The 17,349-nt window shown below is 32.3% G+C and overlaps 1 protein-coding gene across 2 annotated transcripts in view; it reads left to right on the forward strand.

Annotated features, from left to right (window-relative positions):
* LOC114328490 (fatty acid synthase) overlaps positions 1-15,282 on the forward strand; it is a 147,638-nt gene extending 132,356 nt beyond the window's left edge. For both annotated transcript variants that reach the window (XM_050661743.1, XM_050661742.1), the window contains exons 23-27: positions 1,603-1,785; positions 4,826-5,082; positions 5,909-6,139; positions 8,834-9,070; positions 15,133-15,282. In XM_050661743.1, coding sequence (XP_050517700.1) covers positions 1,603-1,785; positions 4,826-5,082; positions 5,909-6,139; positions 8,834-9,070; positions 15,133-15,240 — 1,016 coding nt within the window. In that variant the 3' untranslated portion in view covers positions 15,241-15,282. The remainder of the gene's footprint in view (positions 1-1,602; positions 1,786-4,825; positions 5,083-5,908; positions 6,140-8,833; positions 9,071-15,132) is intronic.
* Positions 15,283-17,349: the final 2,067 nt, after the last annotated feature.

Genomic DNA, 17,349 nt, shown 5'->3' on the forward strand with positions numbered 1-17,349 from the left:
ATTCTTCTTATAAAACTCTCAATTTTGCACAACTTACCTTTCAAGCATCATACTAAATGACGTTTCATTCAAAAAAAAATCTCAAAAATTTAATTCAAATGATATGACGTCTCAAAAAATGTAATTTTTGAAATCTTCGTAGTTTTATAGAATTACCACCACTTTAAGACGGTATTACTCAAGTTTGAACAGATCTATTACAGTTTTATAAGTACTTTTTGAAAGCTTAGGATGTAATACTTAAAATTCACTAAATTATTTTACTTTAAAAATGAAATAAACTATTTCTTTTTGAAAAAATTAAGAAAGATAACAAAAATGTAATACAAAAACCGAAAATTACCAGCTAAAAAATGTTTATACAAAGTGATCAAAACTTTTTTCTGTAAAACTTACCTAAAATACATTTAATAATAAGCTTCAACAATAATAAATGTTCAGTAAAAAAAATTTTTTTTAGCTCTTATACAGTATGTCTGCGTAACTTGGAACCTATTGATAACTTTTTTATTATCAGTTTTACAAAAAAAGTTATTCTTTATAAAATACTCTGCATCATATATATAATCTAAGATGCAATCATCAAATATCACAGTTAATTAATTTTATACGAGGTATGTCAAAAAATATGAATTTCACTCAAGAGTAAAGTATCGTTACATTTCACAATATCGAAAATTGTTATTAAGAAAAGTTGTTTGGAATTAAAAAAATTTGTTTTAGTGTTCAATTACATCCTTCTAACTAAAATATTGTGAATAATAAAGGCACTTAACTCTTAAGAAAAATTCATATTTTTTACATACCTCGTATAATATCAAAAAAAAATTTGATATCTGATTTAGATTTTAGACCGGGAGAGCATTTTATGAAGAATAACTTTTTTTCGTAAAAGTGATAATAAAATAGTTATCATAATTGTAATAAAATGATGATGAGTATCCCTAATTTGACAAGAATTTTTTTTTAATTAGAATGATGTAATTGTATATTTAAACATAGTTTTTAATTTCAAACAACTTTTCATATCATTTTTTGATATTCTGGAATATAAAGGTATTTTACTCTTTAACGTAATTCATATTTTTGACATAACTCATATAAAATTGATAAAATTTGATATCTGATGGTTAATTTTAAGATTTTTGACTATCCAGAGCATTTTATGAAGAATAACTTTTTTTCGTAAAATTGATAATAAAAAAGTTTTCCATGTGGAAAACATACATACTGTATAAGAGCTTCTGATTAAGAATTTTCAAATTGCAATGCATATTCGGATTCAACATAATCAAAAAAAAAATAGAAACATATTTGATCAAAGTAAAATGATGAATTTAACGATATTTTTAAAATTATTTAGACAAAGCAATTGTTATTGTTTAAACAATTAGCGACCAAATCTGCGAGTAGAACTTTTTACTTTAACAAGTAAAACAAACAAAAAAAGTTTTAGAAAAATATAAGCTTGTTTGAATTTTTCCGAAACAATGCATATTTTCGTTCTAATTGCACTCCCTTATAAAATATAATTTGACTTTAAATACATTTCTGAAGGTATGTGATTTGTTTTATAATAATAAATTAATTTGTTTTTTTTAGGATTGTGTTATATCAGAGGACCTGATTATCCTACATACAATATTAACGTCGAGAGTGAAGAAGATGTTAAAGACGCTATAGTTTTTCTGGATAAGGTTTTATGCTACCAAATAAGTAACCTGTCGTTAAGAAGAGATACAGAGTTGGAAGAAATACAAGGATCAGTTAAGAGCGTTATAAAAGGTGAGTGGTACGATATTTTGGAGATCTGTTTGATTGAGATTTCTGTCTTTGTAATTGGCTTTAATAAATAATTGGGTCCAGTCCTGCTAAATGGACAGTTAGCACGCAATGAGAAGTAGCTCCTGCTAAAAATTAAAATTCAATGGTTTAGACAAACAGTAAATTAATGAAATTTAATGTAAAACAAAATATAAAGTGCAGTGAATTAGTGTGTAAAATAACAGCCGAAATCTGTAAGTTACTGCATGCTTTTTCTCAATTTTAAAATTTGCAAACAGTAGAATAATAGAAATTAATACAAATTACATGTCATTAAATTCCAATTTATTCATAAAAAGATAAGGTGATTATTAATAATAGAGATAAAAACCGACGTACAAAAGTAGAAATAATCACTTTAAAATTTTTGAGATCTAAACAGGTTTGGGCTTAAAAAATCCAAAATAATAGTCCAAACGTTTAGTAGGTAGAAAGACCTCTTCTGAAGGGTTGAACTGAGGGTGCTTTCTGGCGCCAGCTGTAATGAACAAAGAAATGGATAACATGAAAGAGATTAAAGACGTTTTCGAAAGTCCAGGCGAAATTAACAACGATGGAGGAAAAAATGGATAAAAATTCGGAAGTAGTAATAGGTCTTAAAAGGGAAAATCAAAAATTAAAAGAAATAATAAATAATAAAGAAAAAAGGCTAGATACAGTAGAGAAAGAAATAAGAAGAACTAATGTTGTATTTGTCGCATAGAAGACATAAATAACGAAACACAGAGAGAGGTGGAAGATAAAGTACAGAAAGTTTTCAATAACATCGGAGCAGAGGTCAATGTGAAAACTGACACCACAGAAATATGTAGACTGGGAGTATTCAAAGCAAACAAAAATAGACCAATTCTAATAAAGCTGCAAAACTGGGCAAAGAAAAGAGAAGTGTTCGAAAAATCTAAAAAGTTAAAAGGCAACCGATATTTGGATATCTGATGACTTCCCAAAAAAGTGCAAAAAGAAAGAAAAATACTGCTACCATATCTCAGAGAAGCAAGAGAAAAGGAAAACGAGCATATCTCAGACAAAATAAATTAATGGTAAATGACAAGAGCTATACAGCTCTAAAAAGACACAAAAAACAACAGCAAGCTGTATAAATATATTAACAAGCAAAATAAAATATTAAATATGGCAACAATAGAAAAGAAAGAGTGGCAAAATTATTTCAAAAATCTCTTAACGCAAGAAAACATACAAGCAAATGAAGCAAAATAAGATGAAGTTTTGGAAATAACAGAAGAAGAACGGCTTGAACAAAACATACCAACGGCAGAGGAATTTGACGAAGTGATAAGCCAACTAAAACAAAATAAAGCAGGGGGAACAGACTGTTTAGTTAATGAGTTGATTAAACATGGAGGGACAGCCATACGGCAAAGATTGTATAACCTGATTAAACAGATTTGGATAAAAGAATCAATGCCTAAAAAATGGGAAAAAGGGTTAATTGTTCCGATATTTAAAAAAAAAACCCAAAAGTTTGTGAAAACTACAGAGGTATTACTCTTCTAAATGTGGTTTTTAAGATCTTGACCACAATGATAAATAAACGATTGATGGAGCATGCAGATATAAAAATAGGGGATTATTAAAATGGTTTTAGGAAAGGAAGATCTACCGTAGATGCCATACACATAGTGACTCAGACAGTCGAGAAATTCTGTGAATATGACATGTGGCTACATATTCTTTTTATTGACTTTAAGCAAGCATTTGACAGTATCAAGAGGCCAGAAGTAGTAAACGATATGAGGAACATAGAAGTACCTGGAAAGATAATAAGACTCGTGGAAATGATGATGAAAGAATCAAAGGCATCCGTATTAACGCAGAAAGGAACAACAGAAGAATTCGAATACAATGCAGGAGAAAGACAAGGAGATGGGCTGTCAACTACGCTCTTTAACATAACTTTAGACGCCATAATTAAGACGTGCAAACTTAATGGGACGATCACCAAAAATTCAGTCCAGATAGTAGCATATGCTGATGACAGCAGTGCTGGCGAGAGACAAAAGAACTTTAGAAGATATAACCAGACAAATTGAAAAGGAAGCGGTGAAAAGAGGCTTAACAATAAATGAAGAGAAAACTTAGTACATGAAAATAGAGAGGAAAAACAAAGATTCAGAGGAAATAAATATAAAAATCGGGAATTATAATTTCGAAACAGTCAGTAATTTTCAATACCTATGAGTCATAATTAACAACAAAAATGAAAGAAATATAGAAATTACCAACAGAATACAAGCGGGTCATAGAGCATATTATTATAAATACAAAAGTATTTTAAAAAACAAAAAAATCAGCAGAGTTACGAAAACCCGAGTATACAGAACAGCAATTCAAACAGTGGTGATATATGGGGCAGAAACCATGAGCCTAATAAAGAGAGAAGAAGAAATCTTAAAAATATTTGAAAGAACAATGGTAAGAAGAATTTATGGACTAAAGAAAACAGTGCACGGAGATTATGAAAGGCTCTTGAATTTAGAAATAAGAGACTTACTGGGAGGCAAGGATATAGTGAAAGCTATAAAAACCCAGCGACTACGGTGGTCTGGACACTTAAAAAGAATGGTCGAAGAAAAAGATTTAAGGAAAGTTACAAAGGGCGAAAGGAAGACCAAAATGTAGGTGAGAAGACCAGGTATTAGAGGACATAAAAAGATTGAAAGTGCCAAGATGGAGACAGAAAATACAGGACCGGGATATATGGAGGAAAATAATAGAGAACGCTAAGAGGAACCCTAGATTAGACTAGTTACCTGGAGAGAAGATTGAATGTGGAGTGACTCACCACAATAAAACAGTCAATGAGCTCAATAAGAGTGGCTCCAACTCCGCACGGAGTGTATAGCCTGTATATAAATGGCTTTAATATTTCATTCATAATATTGTAAATGCCCCAGGATTTACTCCCACACCTCGTCTTAATCTGTTGTGAGTTGTGAACGATTGTGATGCTCCATTCTTTATATTCTTTATTTTGTTCTAGATGTAACTCAGCTACTTCCAAGTGAACAGGAGGTCATACGGCTGCAAAAGAACGCATCTGATGAACCAGAATTCGTACAAGTGCTAACGGAGGGACCTCTAGAAATTCGAGAATTAGCACCCCTCTTTGTAATACCTGGATTAACAGGTTTCGCGGAATTAGAGCAAATGCTGAAGCACATATTGTATCCAACGTTCTGCGCCGTTTTGCCTTCCAAATCTTGGTCTTTGGACAAACTTGCTAAAGTTTGTGCTCAAGTAAGTACATTTTTCTTTTTCAGTGTTCAATTTTTTAATTTTTTTTATTTTTTCTGTTCATATTTTTCACTGCATCAAATCTTAAATTATCACTTAATCCAACCTATATTGTTAATTCATACTACTGACTACCCCACTTCCTTAGAAATAAGTCATTTTTAAACAATGTAAACGAAAAATAACTCCATGGTTCCTCCTCTCAAAGTGAACGGACGCGAATCTCTCTTGACTGTTGACCCCCGCAGGCAATAAACGGCAATATCTCTCTATGATTGTGAATTCCGGACAGAAAAGACGCCCTTTTCGCTTTTGTATCTTCCGCCACTGATAACGCCTAGCTCAACAAAAACACTAACGTGATAATTATTGCGAAGTTCTATGATTCCATATTTCATAATAAACGAACCCTTTTTCTCCTTGTGAGCTAGTTTAAAACGCAAACAGTAATGTGTACAAATGTATCCGCTAAAAACAGGCAGACAAGTTATCCCGATTTTATCCGCGATGAACTACTGCGTGTGAAACTTGCCCATGTGACTTGATTATGACCGATTATTCTTCTACTTCATTTAAACCACATCTATAAGACACTTCAAATAACTGAAATTATTAAAATAATTTCGCATAATTGTACAATCAGTTGCAAGATCTGTTCATTTTCTCGGAAGATGAAGAAAAAGACGTCTTTCTACAGATTTTTTTAGTTATTTACTATTTTAGCTTTACAATATCTTCTTTAGTTACACATATTCTTATAGGGTCTTTTCTTTCACTTGTATCTTTTAAAAAGAGTAAAACTATTCCATAACACTTTTTTATCTTTCAGCGAATGTCAGAAATATATTCTGGGAACAACTACAACATTGTCAGCCTCTCCACAGGAGGTGCTTTAGCTATTGAAATCGCTAAAATATTATCCAAGCAGAACAAAAATCTTCACCTGTTCTTCGTAGATAGTGCGCCACTGCGTATTCAACAAGGGCTGGAAGACATCGGGGAAGGCCAACAGCTAGAAATTAATTTATTGCGAATAATTTTCGACATTAGTGACCCAGAGGTATGTATTTGCTATTTAAATAAAAAATACATATTTGTGACAACAAACTAACAAACTGGCATATAAACATTTCGTCAAAAGATATAGTCCTGGATCCCGCGTACCAAAAAAAAGTTGATTAATAGCAAGCTGAAAATTTGTTAATAGCTTAACGGTGTCTAGTCAGACAAACTTTGATGTATTCCAGCAAACAGACCGACGTGTTAATTACGTGAATTTTGGGTACATTTGTCACCAATATACGTAAATTGCTTACGTGAATTTCACGTGAAAATTTGGTTGGAATGTCACATTGAAAATACGTCTTTAAATTACGTGAATAACTCGTCTTCAATAGACGTGTTATTTACCTTAAATAGCAATAAAATGTTTCGGGAAATTCACGTTGCAAATACGTGTTGATTAACGTATCTTTTAGGGAATGCATATATTAATTTTCACGTGAAAGATTCGTCCTCGGTTCACGTAAATAATTCGACCTTTGATTAACTTATGAAGCACGTAATTATTGTCCTCATATGATATAAATAAAACAAGCATATAAAGTATTAACAATGTATTTATTTAGTAGAATTTAGAGACTTTAAAACATTTGTCTTATATAATTATTATACAAGATAACGAACCAAAAATGGTACCGACCTAAAGACACATTAAAAAATTTGCCAACACAAAACACAACACAGGTCACTTTGTATTTCGAGGAGGACACTTTCTTGTTTTTTCTAATTGCATCATCGGCACTTCAACCCTCGAGCAGTGAGGTGTGAGGTAAACGTTAATACGAAAGACATTATTATAAATAAACCCGCTTAAAATAAAACGAGGGAAATAAAGCTCTTCACGTTTCACTTTTTGTTGTGAGAAATGTGAGAAGCTGATATTAGAGGTTATGATCATCAATTATAAAAATCGATTATTTTTAAATTACAGTTAAACTATTCTAATTACTTTAAATTAGTATTACGTATTTTCTTTTTGTTTTGAAATTTCTTCTAATATTAACTAATTGGTCTTACTAAAAATCTATTTTAATACCAGAATAATATAAAAAAATAATTCTATCGAAACGTATCTATTATTCGATAAATCGATTAATTTAGTTTTCTAACCAACTATGTTAGTCACGTACCGTGGTCACGTGATAGTATTTAAAGGAGGAGAAAGGCTTGGCAGTACGTCATCACCGCGCGCGATTTGAAAATTAGACTCAACATCATTTTAGCTCCTGTGATATTTTTAAAGAAAAAAATGGCTTTTGAATTGAAATAGTTATGCTAACTCATTTTAAAAGCGAAATCATAAACTTTTTGTTTAAATATTGGTATTATTTACATTACTTTTACTTGAAATACATCTAATTTTTCGAAGTCCATAAAATACAGTGAGTAAAATTCAAGCGATACGTATTTAACCAACACCGTTGTAAAATTTTGTTTTCCAAAATATTTCTCAAAATTTAACCAAAGGAAGTTATTTCTGTTTTGTAATTATTACGTGAAATAAACGTACCTTTGCGATGTAACCGAAATTCACACCTATTATAAAAACATGTACTATATTCGTCATTATGATTTTATATTATTCTAATTTCAAACATGTATAAAGGAAGCACTAATATATAGGTGAATGATTTGGCACTGAAATACGTTTTTTTTCCCGTCATAAATAACGGAGTTACGTATTCGTTGAAATTTGCCGTAAATTTAACGTAATCATCACGTAACTGGGCTCAAACCTGTTTGCTGGGATGGGAACACTGGAACAGGGGAAGTTTTAATTGTGGAACAGGTTATGGATAAATTTGGAACGTCAGACTACGAAAATGTCTCATGTATTTTGTCGGACAGAACTTCCAATTGACCGTTATTATTTCATTAAGCTCTCATGCAAAAATCAGAGGGTGTTTAATCACCCATTGGGCATTTTAATAAGTCCAACACGTAGACCATGTCAAATGACAGGAATTATGACAGGTGATAAGTGATCAAAAAAAATCTGATTTTTGCATGAGAGTTTAATGAATGGGTAACAAATCAATTGGAAGTTCTCTCCGACAAAATACATGGAACGTTTTCATAGTCTGACGGTCCAAATTTTTAACCTGTTCCACAATTAAAACTTCCACTGTTCCAGTGTTCCTGTACATCAAAGTTTGTCCGACTAGACACCGTTAAGCTATTAACACATTTTCAGCTTGCTAATAATCAACTTTTTTTGGTACGCGGGATCCAGGCCTATTAAGGATATTGGTGTTACTCAAATAGAACTAAGCCGCGTGAGCGGTATGAAACGGGAGACTATTATTATAATTTTCAAATTTTAGTTTTTTATTTTATTACGAAACTTTTTAGTTGGTTAAATTTTTGATACCACAGAGATGGAATGATCTTAAGTTATTTTATAATAAAGAATTTTCATGAATATTTTTGTTTTTAAAGCATTTTTTAATAATATCACAATTTTTGATGAGCAGTCTATTTAATTTAACATATTATTAAATCTCCGAAAAGAAAAAACTTCCTACTAATATACAAGACCACACCATTCTTCAACTAGATATGCCACATTTATAACACTGCCATGTCAGCTGTGTTGCCTACATTCAGACTTCAAACTCACATAAATCAATATCACTCAAAATATGTTTGTAACTATATTTAAAAATTTATGATATCAAATTCATTTTTTCAGATTATTAAAAAGCTTACCAATAGTTCAAACTTGGAATCAAGAGTTCAAATGGTGCTGAAAGACAGAACTGATCTTAACGATAAAAATAAGAAACTTTTAGAACAGGGCTTACCCGCCATTAAAGACTATATCGAAAAAGTAAAATCATACAAACCTGACAATAAACCTATAAATGCTAAAGTCCATATTCTACTTCCTGAAGACTGTAGTGCTTATGAGAGCTTTGGCTTGTCTGCGGTAAGTATAAAATATCAAGTAGTTGTTATTTTCAATCGATATAATATAGTTAAACAATGATATAAAAAAAAATAAAAAAAATGTGATTTATAAAAGTTGAGACAATAATTTAAAATAATTTCAACATCAACAAATCTTTCTCATCATCAGTATCATCATTCAATCTTCGCTTTTCTACTGCTAGACATAGATCCCCTCAGAATCTTCCTTTTGTCTCGATCTTGTGCCTCTTGTGTTCAATTCCTATGACAACGTTTTAGGTAGTCAGTCAAGTGTTGGTGAAAGACTTCTACTTTGGTAGGCATCATCTTTTGGTATCCATTCCAACATACGCAGTGTCCAACTGTTGTCTGTCGTTCAAGCCACGTCAACCGCCCTGTACCACTTCGGTGTTGCTATTCTCTCTAGAGCATAAGGCACTCCTGATCTTCGTCGTAGTTGGCGGCTAGGGATCTTGTATAGCAGTGAAACGCTCAACAGAGCACGCTCCATCACCCTTTGAGCAACACGGATTGCATTGTTCTCCTTGTTATGGTCAAAATTTTCGCTCCATAAGTCAACACTGGCAAGACACACTGACTAAAGGTTTGTCTTCTAATTAGTATGTCAGACAATTTGAAAATATGGTTCAACTTGCCAAAGACTTCCCAAGTCAGTCTTAAACAACGGAGAAGCTCAATGCTTTGGTTATCTTTTCCTACGTGAATCTCGTGATCTAGGTATTTATAGGCAATTACCTGGTCTATGGATCTTGTGCCCATGCTTATATCTCCGCCGACTACAAGATTTGTCGTCATCTGGGTTTTAGATAAATTTATTTTCAATCCTCCTTCTAGTGATGAAAGGTAGAGATGATGTAAAAGTGCTTTGGTCTCATCTATCCTATCAAAGAAGTCGCCCAAAAAGTATTCCTCCATTTACGATGTTTTTTCGTTACATGATTCATTAATAACATTATTCTATCAGTGGCTATTTTGTAGACATACTTTTACCACTTTCTTCGTTTGTTTTTTATCCACAGTCACACTATTATCGTTGCTATTATATTATTATCGGTTGTGCATTTTTCCCTTATACAGGGTGTAACAAAAATACAGGTCATAAATTAAATCACATATTCTGGGATCAAATATAGTTCGATTAAACCTAACTTACCTTAGTCCAAATGAGCATACAAAAAAAGTTACAGCCCTTTGAAGTTACAAGATAAAAATCGATTTTTTCCAATATATCGAAAACTTTTGGATATTTTTTAATGAAAATGGAGACGTGGCATTCTTATGGCAGGAACATTTTAAAAATAAATTATAGTTAAATTTGTGCACCCCATAAAAATTTTATGGGGTTTTGTTCCCTTAAACCCCCCCAAACTTTTTTGTACGTTGCAATTAATTTATTATTGTGGTACCATTAGTTAAACACAATGTTTTTAAAACTTTTTTGCCTCTTAGTACTTTTTGTGAAAGCTAGTTTTTATCGAGATATTTTGAATATTTGTCAAATCCACCACATATTTGTATACTGTTACGTACGATTGTAGAGACCCGGTAATAATATGAAATTTTTTTATAAATTACAGTTTGAGGTATATTTTGAACCATATTAGAAAAGAAGCCACATCTCGATAAAAGGTGCCTCATCGGAAAAATACTAAGAGGCAAAAAAGTTTTAAAAACATCCTGTTTAACTAATGGTACTGCAATAATAGTTTAATTGGAACGTACACAAACATTTGGGGGGTTTAAAGGCACAGAACCCCCATAAAATGTTTATGTAAACATATTAAAAAAGAAGCCGTATCTCGATTAAAACTGGTTTATCGAAAAAATATTAAGAGGCAAAAAAGTTTTAAAAACATTGTGTTTAACTAAGGGTGCCACAATAATAATTTAATTGGAACGTACAAAAAAGTTTGGGGGGGTTTAAGGGAACAAAACCCCCATAAAATTTTTATGGGTTGTACAAATTTAACTATAATTTGTTTTTAAAATGTTCCTGCCATAACAGTGCCACGTGTCCATTTTCGATAAAAAATCTCTAATAGTTTTCGATATATCGGAAAAAATCGATTTTTATCGTGTAACTTCAAAGGGCTGTAACTTTTTTTGTGTGCATATTTGTACTAAGGTAAGTTAGGTTCAGTCGAACCATTTTTGGTCCCAGAATATGTGATTTAATTTATGACCTGTATTTTTGTTACACCCTGTATAGGGTGTCCCAAAAGTAGCGGAACGGTCGAATATTTCGCGAAATCAACATCGGATCGAAAAACTGAAAAATACGTGTTCAATAATTATCAAAAATCTATCGAATAACAAGAAACACGACCACCACTCCATCCCCTAGAGGTGGGGTGGGGGGTAACTTTAAATTCGTAAATGGAAACCCCCAGTTTTTATTGCAGATTTGAATCCCCTACTTTTAACTTTTATTTGAGAAATTTTTTCGAATTGTGGATAGATGGCGCTAGAATCGGAAAAAACGATTTATCGTGATACTATAGGTAAATTATAGAAACGGTCAATATCTCGAGAAATACACTTCCAATACACTACGTGTTTAATCTTTTTCAAAAACCTATCGAATAACACCAAACATGACTTTCCACCCCACCCCCTGGAAGTAGGGTGGGGGTAACTTTAAAATCTTAAATAGGAACCCCCATTTTTTATTACAGATTTTGATTCTTCATGAAAAAATAAGTAACATTTATTCGAAACATTTTTTAGAATTATTGATAGACGGCGCCAATAAATCGTATTTTTTCTATTACAGCGCCATCTATCCACAATTTTAAAAAATGTTTCGAATAAATGTTTTTTATTCTTTCATGAGAAATTGAGGTCTGCAATAAAAAATGAGGGTTCCTATTTAAGATTTTAGAATTACCCTCACCCTACTTCCAAGGGGTGGGGTGGAAAGTCATGTTTGGTGTTATTCGATAGATTTTTGAAAAAGATTAAACAAGTATTTTTTGGTCTTTCATTTGAAAGTGTATTTCTTGAGATATTAGACCGTTTTTATAATTTACCTATAGTATCACGATAAATGGTGTTTTCGATTATAGCGCCATCTATACACAATTCGAAAAAATTTCTCAAATAAATGTTGCTCACTTTTACGTAGGGAATCCAAATCTGCAATAAAAACTGGGGTTTTCATTTACGATTTTAAAGTTACCCCCCACCCCACCTCCAGGGGATGGAGTGGGGGTCGTGTTTGGTGTTATTCGATAGATTTTTGATAATTATTAAACACGTATTTTTCAGTTTTTCGATCCGATGTTGATTTCGCGAAATATTCGACCGTTCCGCTACTTATGGGACACGCTGTATATACATACGCTGTCCACCAGGACCAGGGTCATAGGGTTCACATTTGGCCTGGTAAGTTCCGCCGAACCTGAATCTTCTGGTTCTGCAAATTTTCATATGCAGAACTTTGATTAGAGTCATCGAAAACTCTGATTGTTTTAAAGGATACTTTTTTAAGTCTTTAATATGCCTTGCCAAGAAATAATAGAACAAAACAGAATACCACAAGAATGGAGATCAAGCATCCTAATACCTTTCTTCAAAAAGAAAGAAAAATCGGACCCGGAGAATTACAGAGGAATTAATTTATTAAACACAACACCAAAATTGACGACCAAAGTGATAACAAACAAACTGAATAAAATTATAACATTAGCAGAAGAACAACAAGGTTTTAGGTCGGGAAGATCATGCACCGACGCTATATTTACAATGAGGCAGATTCAAGAAAAATCGTCAGAATACAACAAACCGGCATACTTATGTTTCGTGGACCTTAAGAAGGCATTTGACATGGTAAAATTAAAGGACGTTATCCATTAATTTACGCAAGAGAGGTACCTCTAGGAATAATTAAAACAATCGAAAATATCTACCAGAACAACACAATAAAAGTAAAAGTAGATGAAGAACTAACTGACCCAATTGAAGCTGGTAATGGGATAAGACAGGGAGATTCCCTAAGTCCTCTGTTGTTCAACCTGATCATGGACGAAATAATAAAAAAAGTAAGAACAAAAAAAGGATACCAAATGGGAGAAAAACAACTTAAAATAATCTGCTACGCAGAGGACGCAATACTAATCTCTCAAAGTGAAGATGATTTACAACGTATGCTGCACGAATTTAATATAACCGCTAGAAAATTTAACATGTTAATTTCCCCAAAAAAGACTAAATGCATGGTTATAACAGCAGATCTAATAAGGTGTAAATTAGAACTGGAGGGTCAAATAATAGAACAAGTCATGGAGTTTAAATATCTAGGCATCACACTATGCAGTTACGGAAAGATCGAAAAAGAAGTGGAAGATCAGGTGAATAAAGCAAACAGAGCCGCAAATTGCCTGAATGAAACAATATGGAGAAATAAAAACATCGGAAAAGAAGTGAAAGGCAGAATTTACAAAACAGTCATCAGACCAATAATGACATGCGCGGCAGAAATACGACCTGATACAGAAAGGACAAAAAGAATGCTAGAAACAGCAGAGATGAAAACATTGCGAAAAAGGAATGGTAAGACGCTGTGGGGTAGAGCTAGAAGTGCAGATATACGAAGGAGATGCAAGGTGGACAACATTAATAACTGGATGAAAAGCAGAAGAGTAGAATGGAACGGCCACATAAGCCGAATGACAGCAAATAGAGTAGTAAGGACGGCGAGAGACGGTTCCCCAATAGGAAGACGATCAGTGGGAAGACCACGAAAACGATGGAATGACAACTTACTGGAGGCACATTGAAAAACAGACAGAATAATGTCTATATAAAAAGAAGAAGAAGAAGAATATGCCTTGCTTAAAATGAGTAACCCTCAATACCTTGTAAAGATCTCGATGGAGCGGATCTCTTCAATCGGTTTTTCATACAGTTTTACAACTTAAAATCATATATAGTAAAATCAACAAGGGTAGTTTGGAAAATGTGTTCTGTTCCCGCAGTCATCAACAAGGAAGGAAAAAATACAACTTAAGCATTTGATTTTGTTATCTTAGGCAAATCCTGATAATTGTTTCATGAGTCTCTGTCTCCGGAGTCATATGTGCATCCTCCCCGATCTTCAAATTTTTTAAAAACCAGTCTTCCATCTTTAGGTCGTGGCTTTGTTTTCTTAATCGAATTTTGATAATTGATTAATCTGTTTTTTTCTCTGGGACGCGGCTGACGACCATAGGCACCTTGTATTGGAGTTAACTAAACTCAAACTTTTATCCTTCCCACATAAGTACCCTCTTTAGCTCACATCAGATCAACAGTCTATTTCTTGGTATAATCTTAAGGAGAGTTCACCCACAGGGTTCCTGGACAGGCTAGAAGTTGTTTTATTGGACCGTAGAAGTTCATTACTACTTCCGATAGATAGGAGCCTCATCCACTAATTGTTTCAAGTTGCTGACGATCAGATTTATGAGCCTGATCTAGTATAGTATCAGGATGGTTTCTGTGTACTAATGCTATCTTCTATACTTTTGTGGAATTGTTATATGAACTAGTCGGGTAGTTAGAGTTCCTTGGTTTTTTATCAACCTTAGCAATTGCAGAAGACTGAATGATTCTGTTTCCTGCCATTGCCCATAATGTAGCCTCCAGAATACTTCTTTTAAACTATTTTGTCTTATGTCTGCTATTTGTGTAATTGTATGTGAATATTTACGACATTCCTGGAGGTACTGGATAGCCTCCCAATTTTGACGAAATGCCTCTGAAAATGCTCTGACATGGAACAAGTGAGAAGTACTTGGACAAGATTTAATAATAAACTGTATTTTCTATTTCTAATTTAAGGAGTTTCTTACATATTCCGTCTTTTTTATTCCCATGTTTATTTTTTTTGCGCCTTCGCTATATGTGTAATTTTCTTCATAAAATCACATTTTGTCACAAATTAGAAAATGTATCTTCCATCTGTTTATTAGTACCTATACTTTTTATAATTAGCTCACAGTTCTTTATTGTGTTAAGATGTGTAGTTATTACGCATTATATTTAACGATGTATAAATATTAATATTTTTTTTTATTTTAGTACTTTACGAGTCTGCCGGAATTCGCCCAGTTCGATGGAGACCATTTGAGTATTATTGCCAGCTACGATGTCAGCGAATACATCAATAAACAGCATTATCAAGATTAATTTTGATTTTAAATGATGAAGCAATAAAGACTTTTAATTGAACTGAGTTTTGAGCTTTTTTACACAGCCTTTACGTCTAGCAAATGAAACATGCAGTACCTATATTTTTAATTTAATATCAGCACAATTAGATTTTGAACTTTTTTTCCTAATCCTAAGACTAAACAGCATTTTATATTTAACCTAATCTGCTACTTTACTGTCCTATAGGTACTAAATTTAACTCTAATATAAAAGACACGTTAAATGCTAATAGGAGCACTCCCGAAACATAATTTACAATGTACAGTGGAACCTCGATAACTCGGATTAATCGGGACCGCGGTCGATCCGGGTTGTCGAAAATCTAGGTTAGCCGGAGAATAGATAAAAATGAATAAAATACGGTATTAGATGACTGGCCTATTAGAAATATCTCGAGAACTAAAGGCAACAGAATCATGAAAATTGGAGTGAAGGGGTTTTGAAGGGTGATCTATTTATTGAAAATATTTTCATCAATTTGCCACTTCCCGTTATACCGGAAGTTGCTTAAAACTTCGTTTTTTTAAACGGGACACCCTGTATATTTTTACATTTTTAGATTGTACTCGATGTGTTCTTTCTTAAAATATGCGGTTTTGTAATGTTATACAGGTTAGTTTAAAAGCTAATTACGTTTTTTTTATTAATTTCGTAGCAACTTTCTCACCCTGTAGAATTGTAGTAGTTGGATATCAAAAACTCTATTTATGTTAAAATGATTTTTAATATAATGTAAGATTATTAAAAATTATTAGTATAGCTAAATGTTAAATTTTGGTATACAGGGTTGGTCGAAACTCGGAATGAGGATTTTCTAAATTTTCTTAAATGGAGCACTCTGTATTTTAGTATTGCAATGAAAAGACAGTTTATGGTACTTTTCAACGAAAACTTTTCGTTTATAAATTTGCAAAAGTCTGTGTGTTATTGCGTTGCCGCTCTTGCAATACTTAGAGCAGATGTATCGATGGATTCTTATGTAGTTTTGTCTTCTGAATCCAAATATGAAAACGGCATTTCGATATCTCTAACCGTCTTCGAGATAATCGACCTCAAAATCTAAAATGTGACGTCACAATCCGGTTATTTCATACCACGCACGAAACGTCAGCTGAAATCTCTGATTAGGAAGTAGGCTCCTTTTTTTAATCTGAATTTGTTAAGGAAAGCAAATGTTATTATTTACATTTGAGTTTGACACTTCGTGAATGTCAAACTAAATTTTAAATTATTTAGCTATTAATAAAATATAAATGACATTTTATAGTGAATTTAATTATTATATAAAATATTATGTGTAATAAATGTATAAAAATAAAATTTGAGTATATTTTGAAAGCAATAATGTATTAATAACTTTCAAAAGGTTTGTACGATTAAGTATACGGCCTCCCCTTTAATGATAAATATACTGTTCCATAAGTACTACTACTGGTCTTGTTATACAATGCTACTACAGTTCATCAGTAAAAAGTATCTTTATATATTATGTATTTTACAATATTTGAAAATTGTTCTTAAAATGTTGTTTGGAATAAAAAATTATAATATTTGACGAATTTTCTCAAATTATGGATACCAACATCATTTTCATTTATAAATCTTGTATTTTTAATTTGACGAAGAAAAGTTATTCTTCATAAAAAGCTCTTCTTGATCTAAGATTTGTGATGCAACTATCACGAATCAATTTTTATTAATTTTATACGAGGTATATAAAAAATATGAATTTCGAGTAAAGTATCTTTATACACTGCTCGTCATAGAAAACGGGCACCCCAAAAAATGGGTCATGTTTGATGTCAAGTGTCTCCTAAACCTGTGGTCCGATTTAAGTAATTTTTTCAATATCTTATAGCTTTTTTTAACAATTTCGCTTTAATAATATTGTTGCTAAACACGTAAATTTTGATTGTATACCGGGTGTACGAATCAAACTGTGTTTTTTCCTCAAAGTTTGCAACACCCTGTGGCATATTCTAGCATTTATAAAATACTGAAATTAAAATACAACTATAGCCTCAGGTTCTCTTAACATTCTGTTTATTGATACATTCGCTTATATTGGATAATACAAAAGTTAGG

This window comes from Diabrotica virgifera, chromosome 9 (genome assembly GCF_917563875.1).
Source record: "Diabrotica virgifera virgifera chromosome 9, PGI_DIABVI_V3a".
Taxonomy (NCBI): domain Eukaryota; kingdom Metazoa; phylum Arthropoda; class Insecta; order Coleoptera; family Chrysomelidae; genus Diabrotica; species Diabrotica virgifera.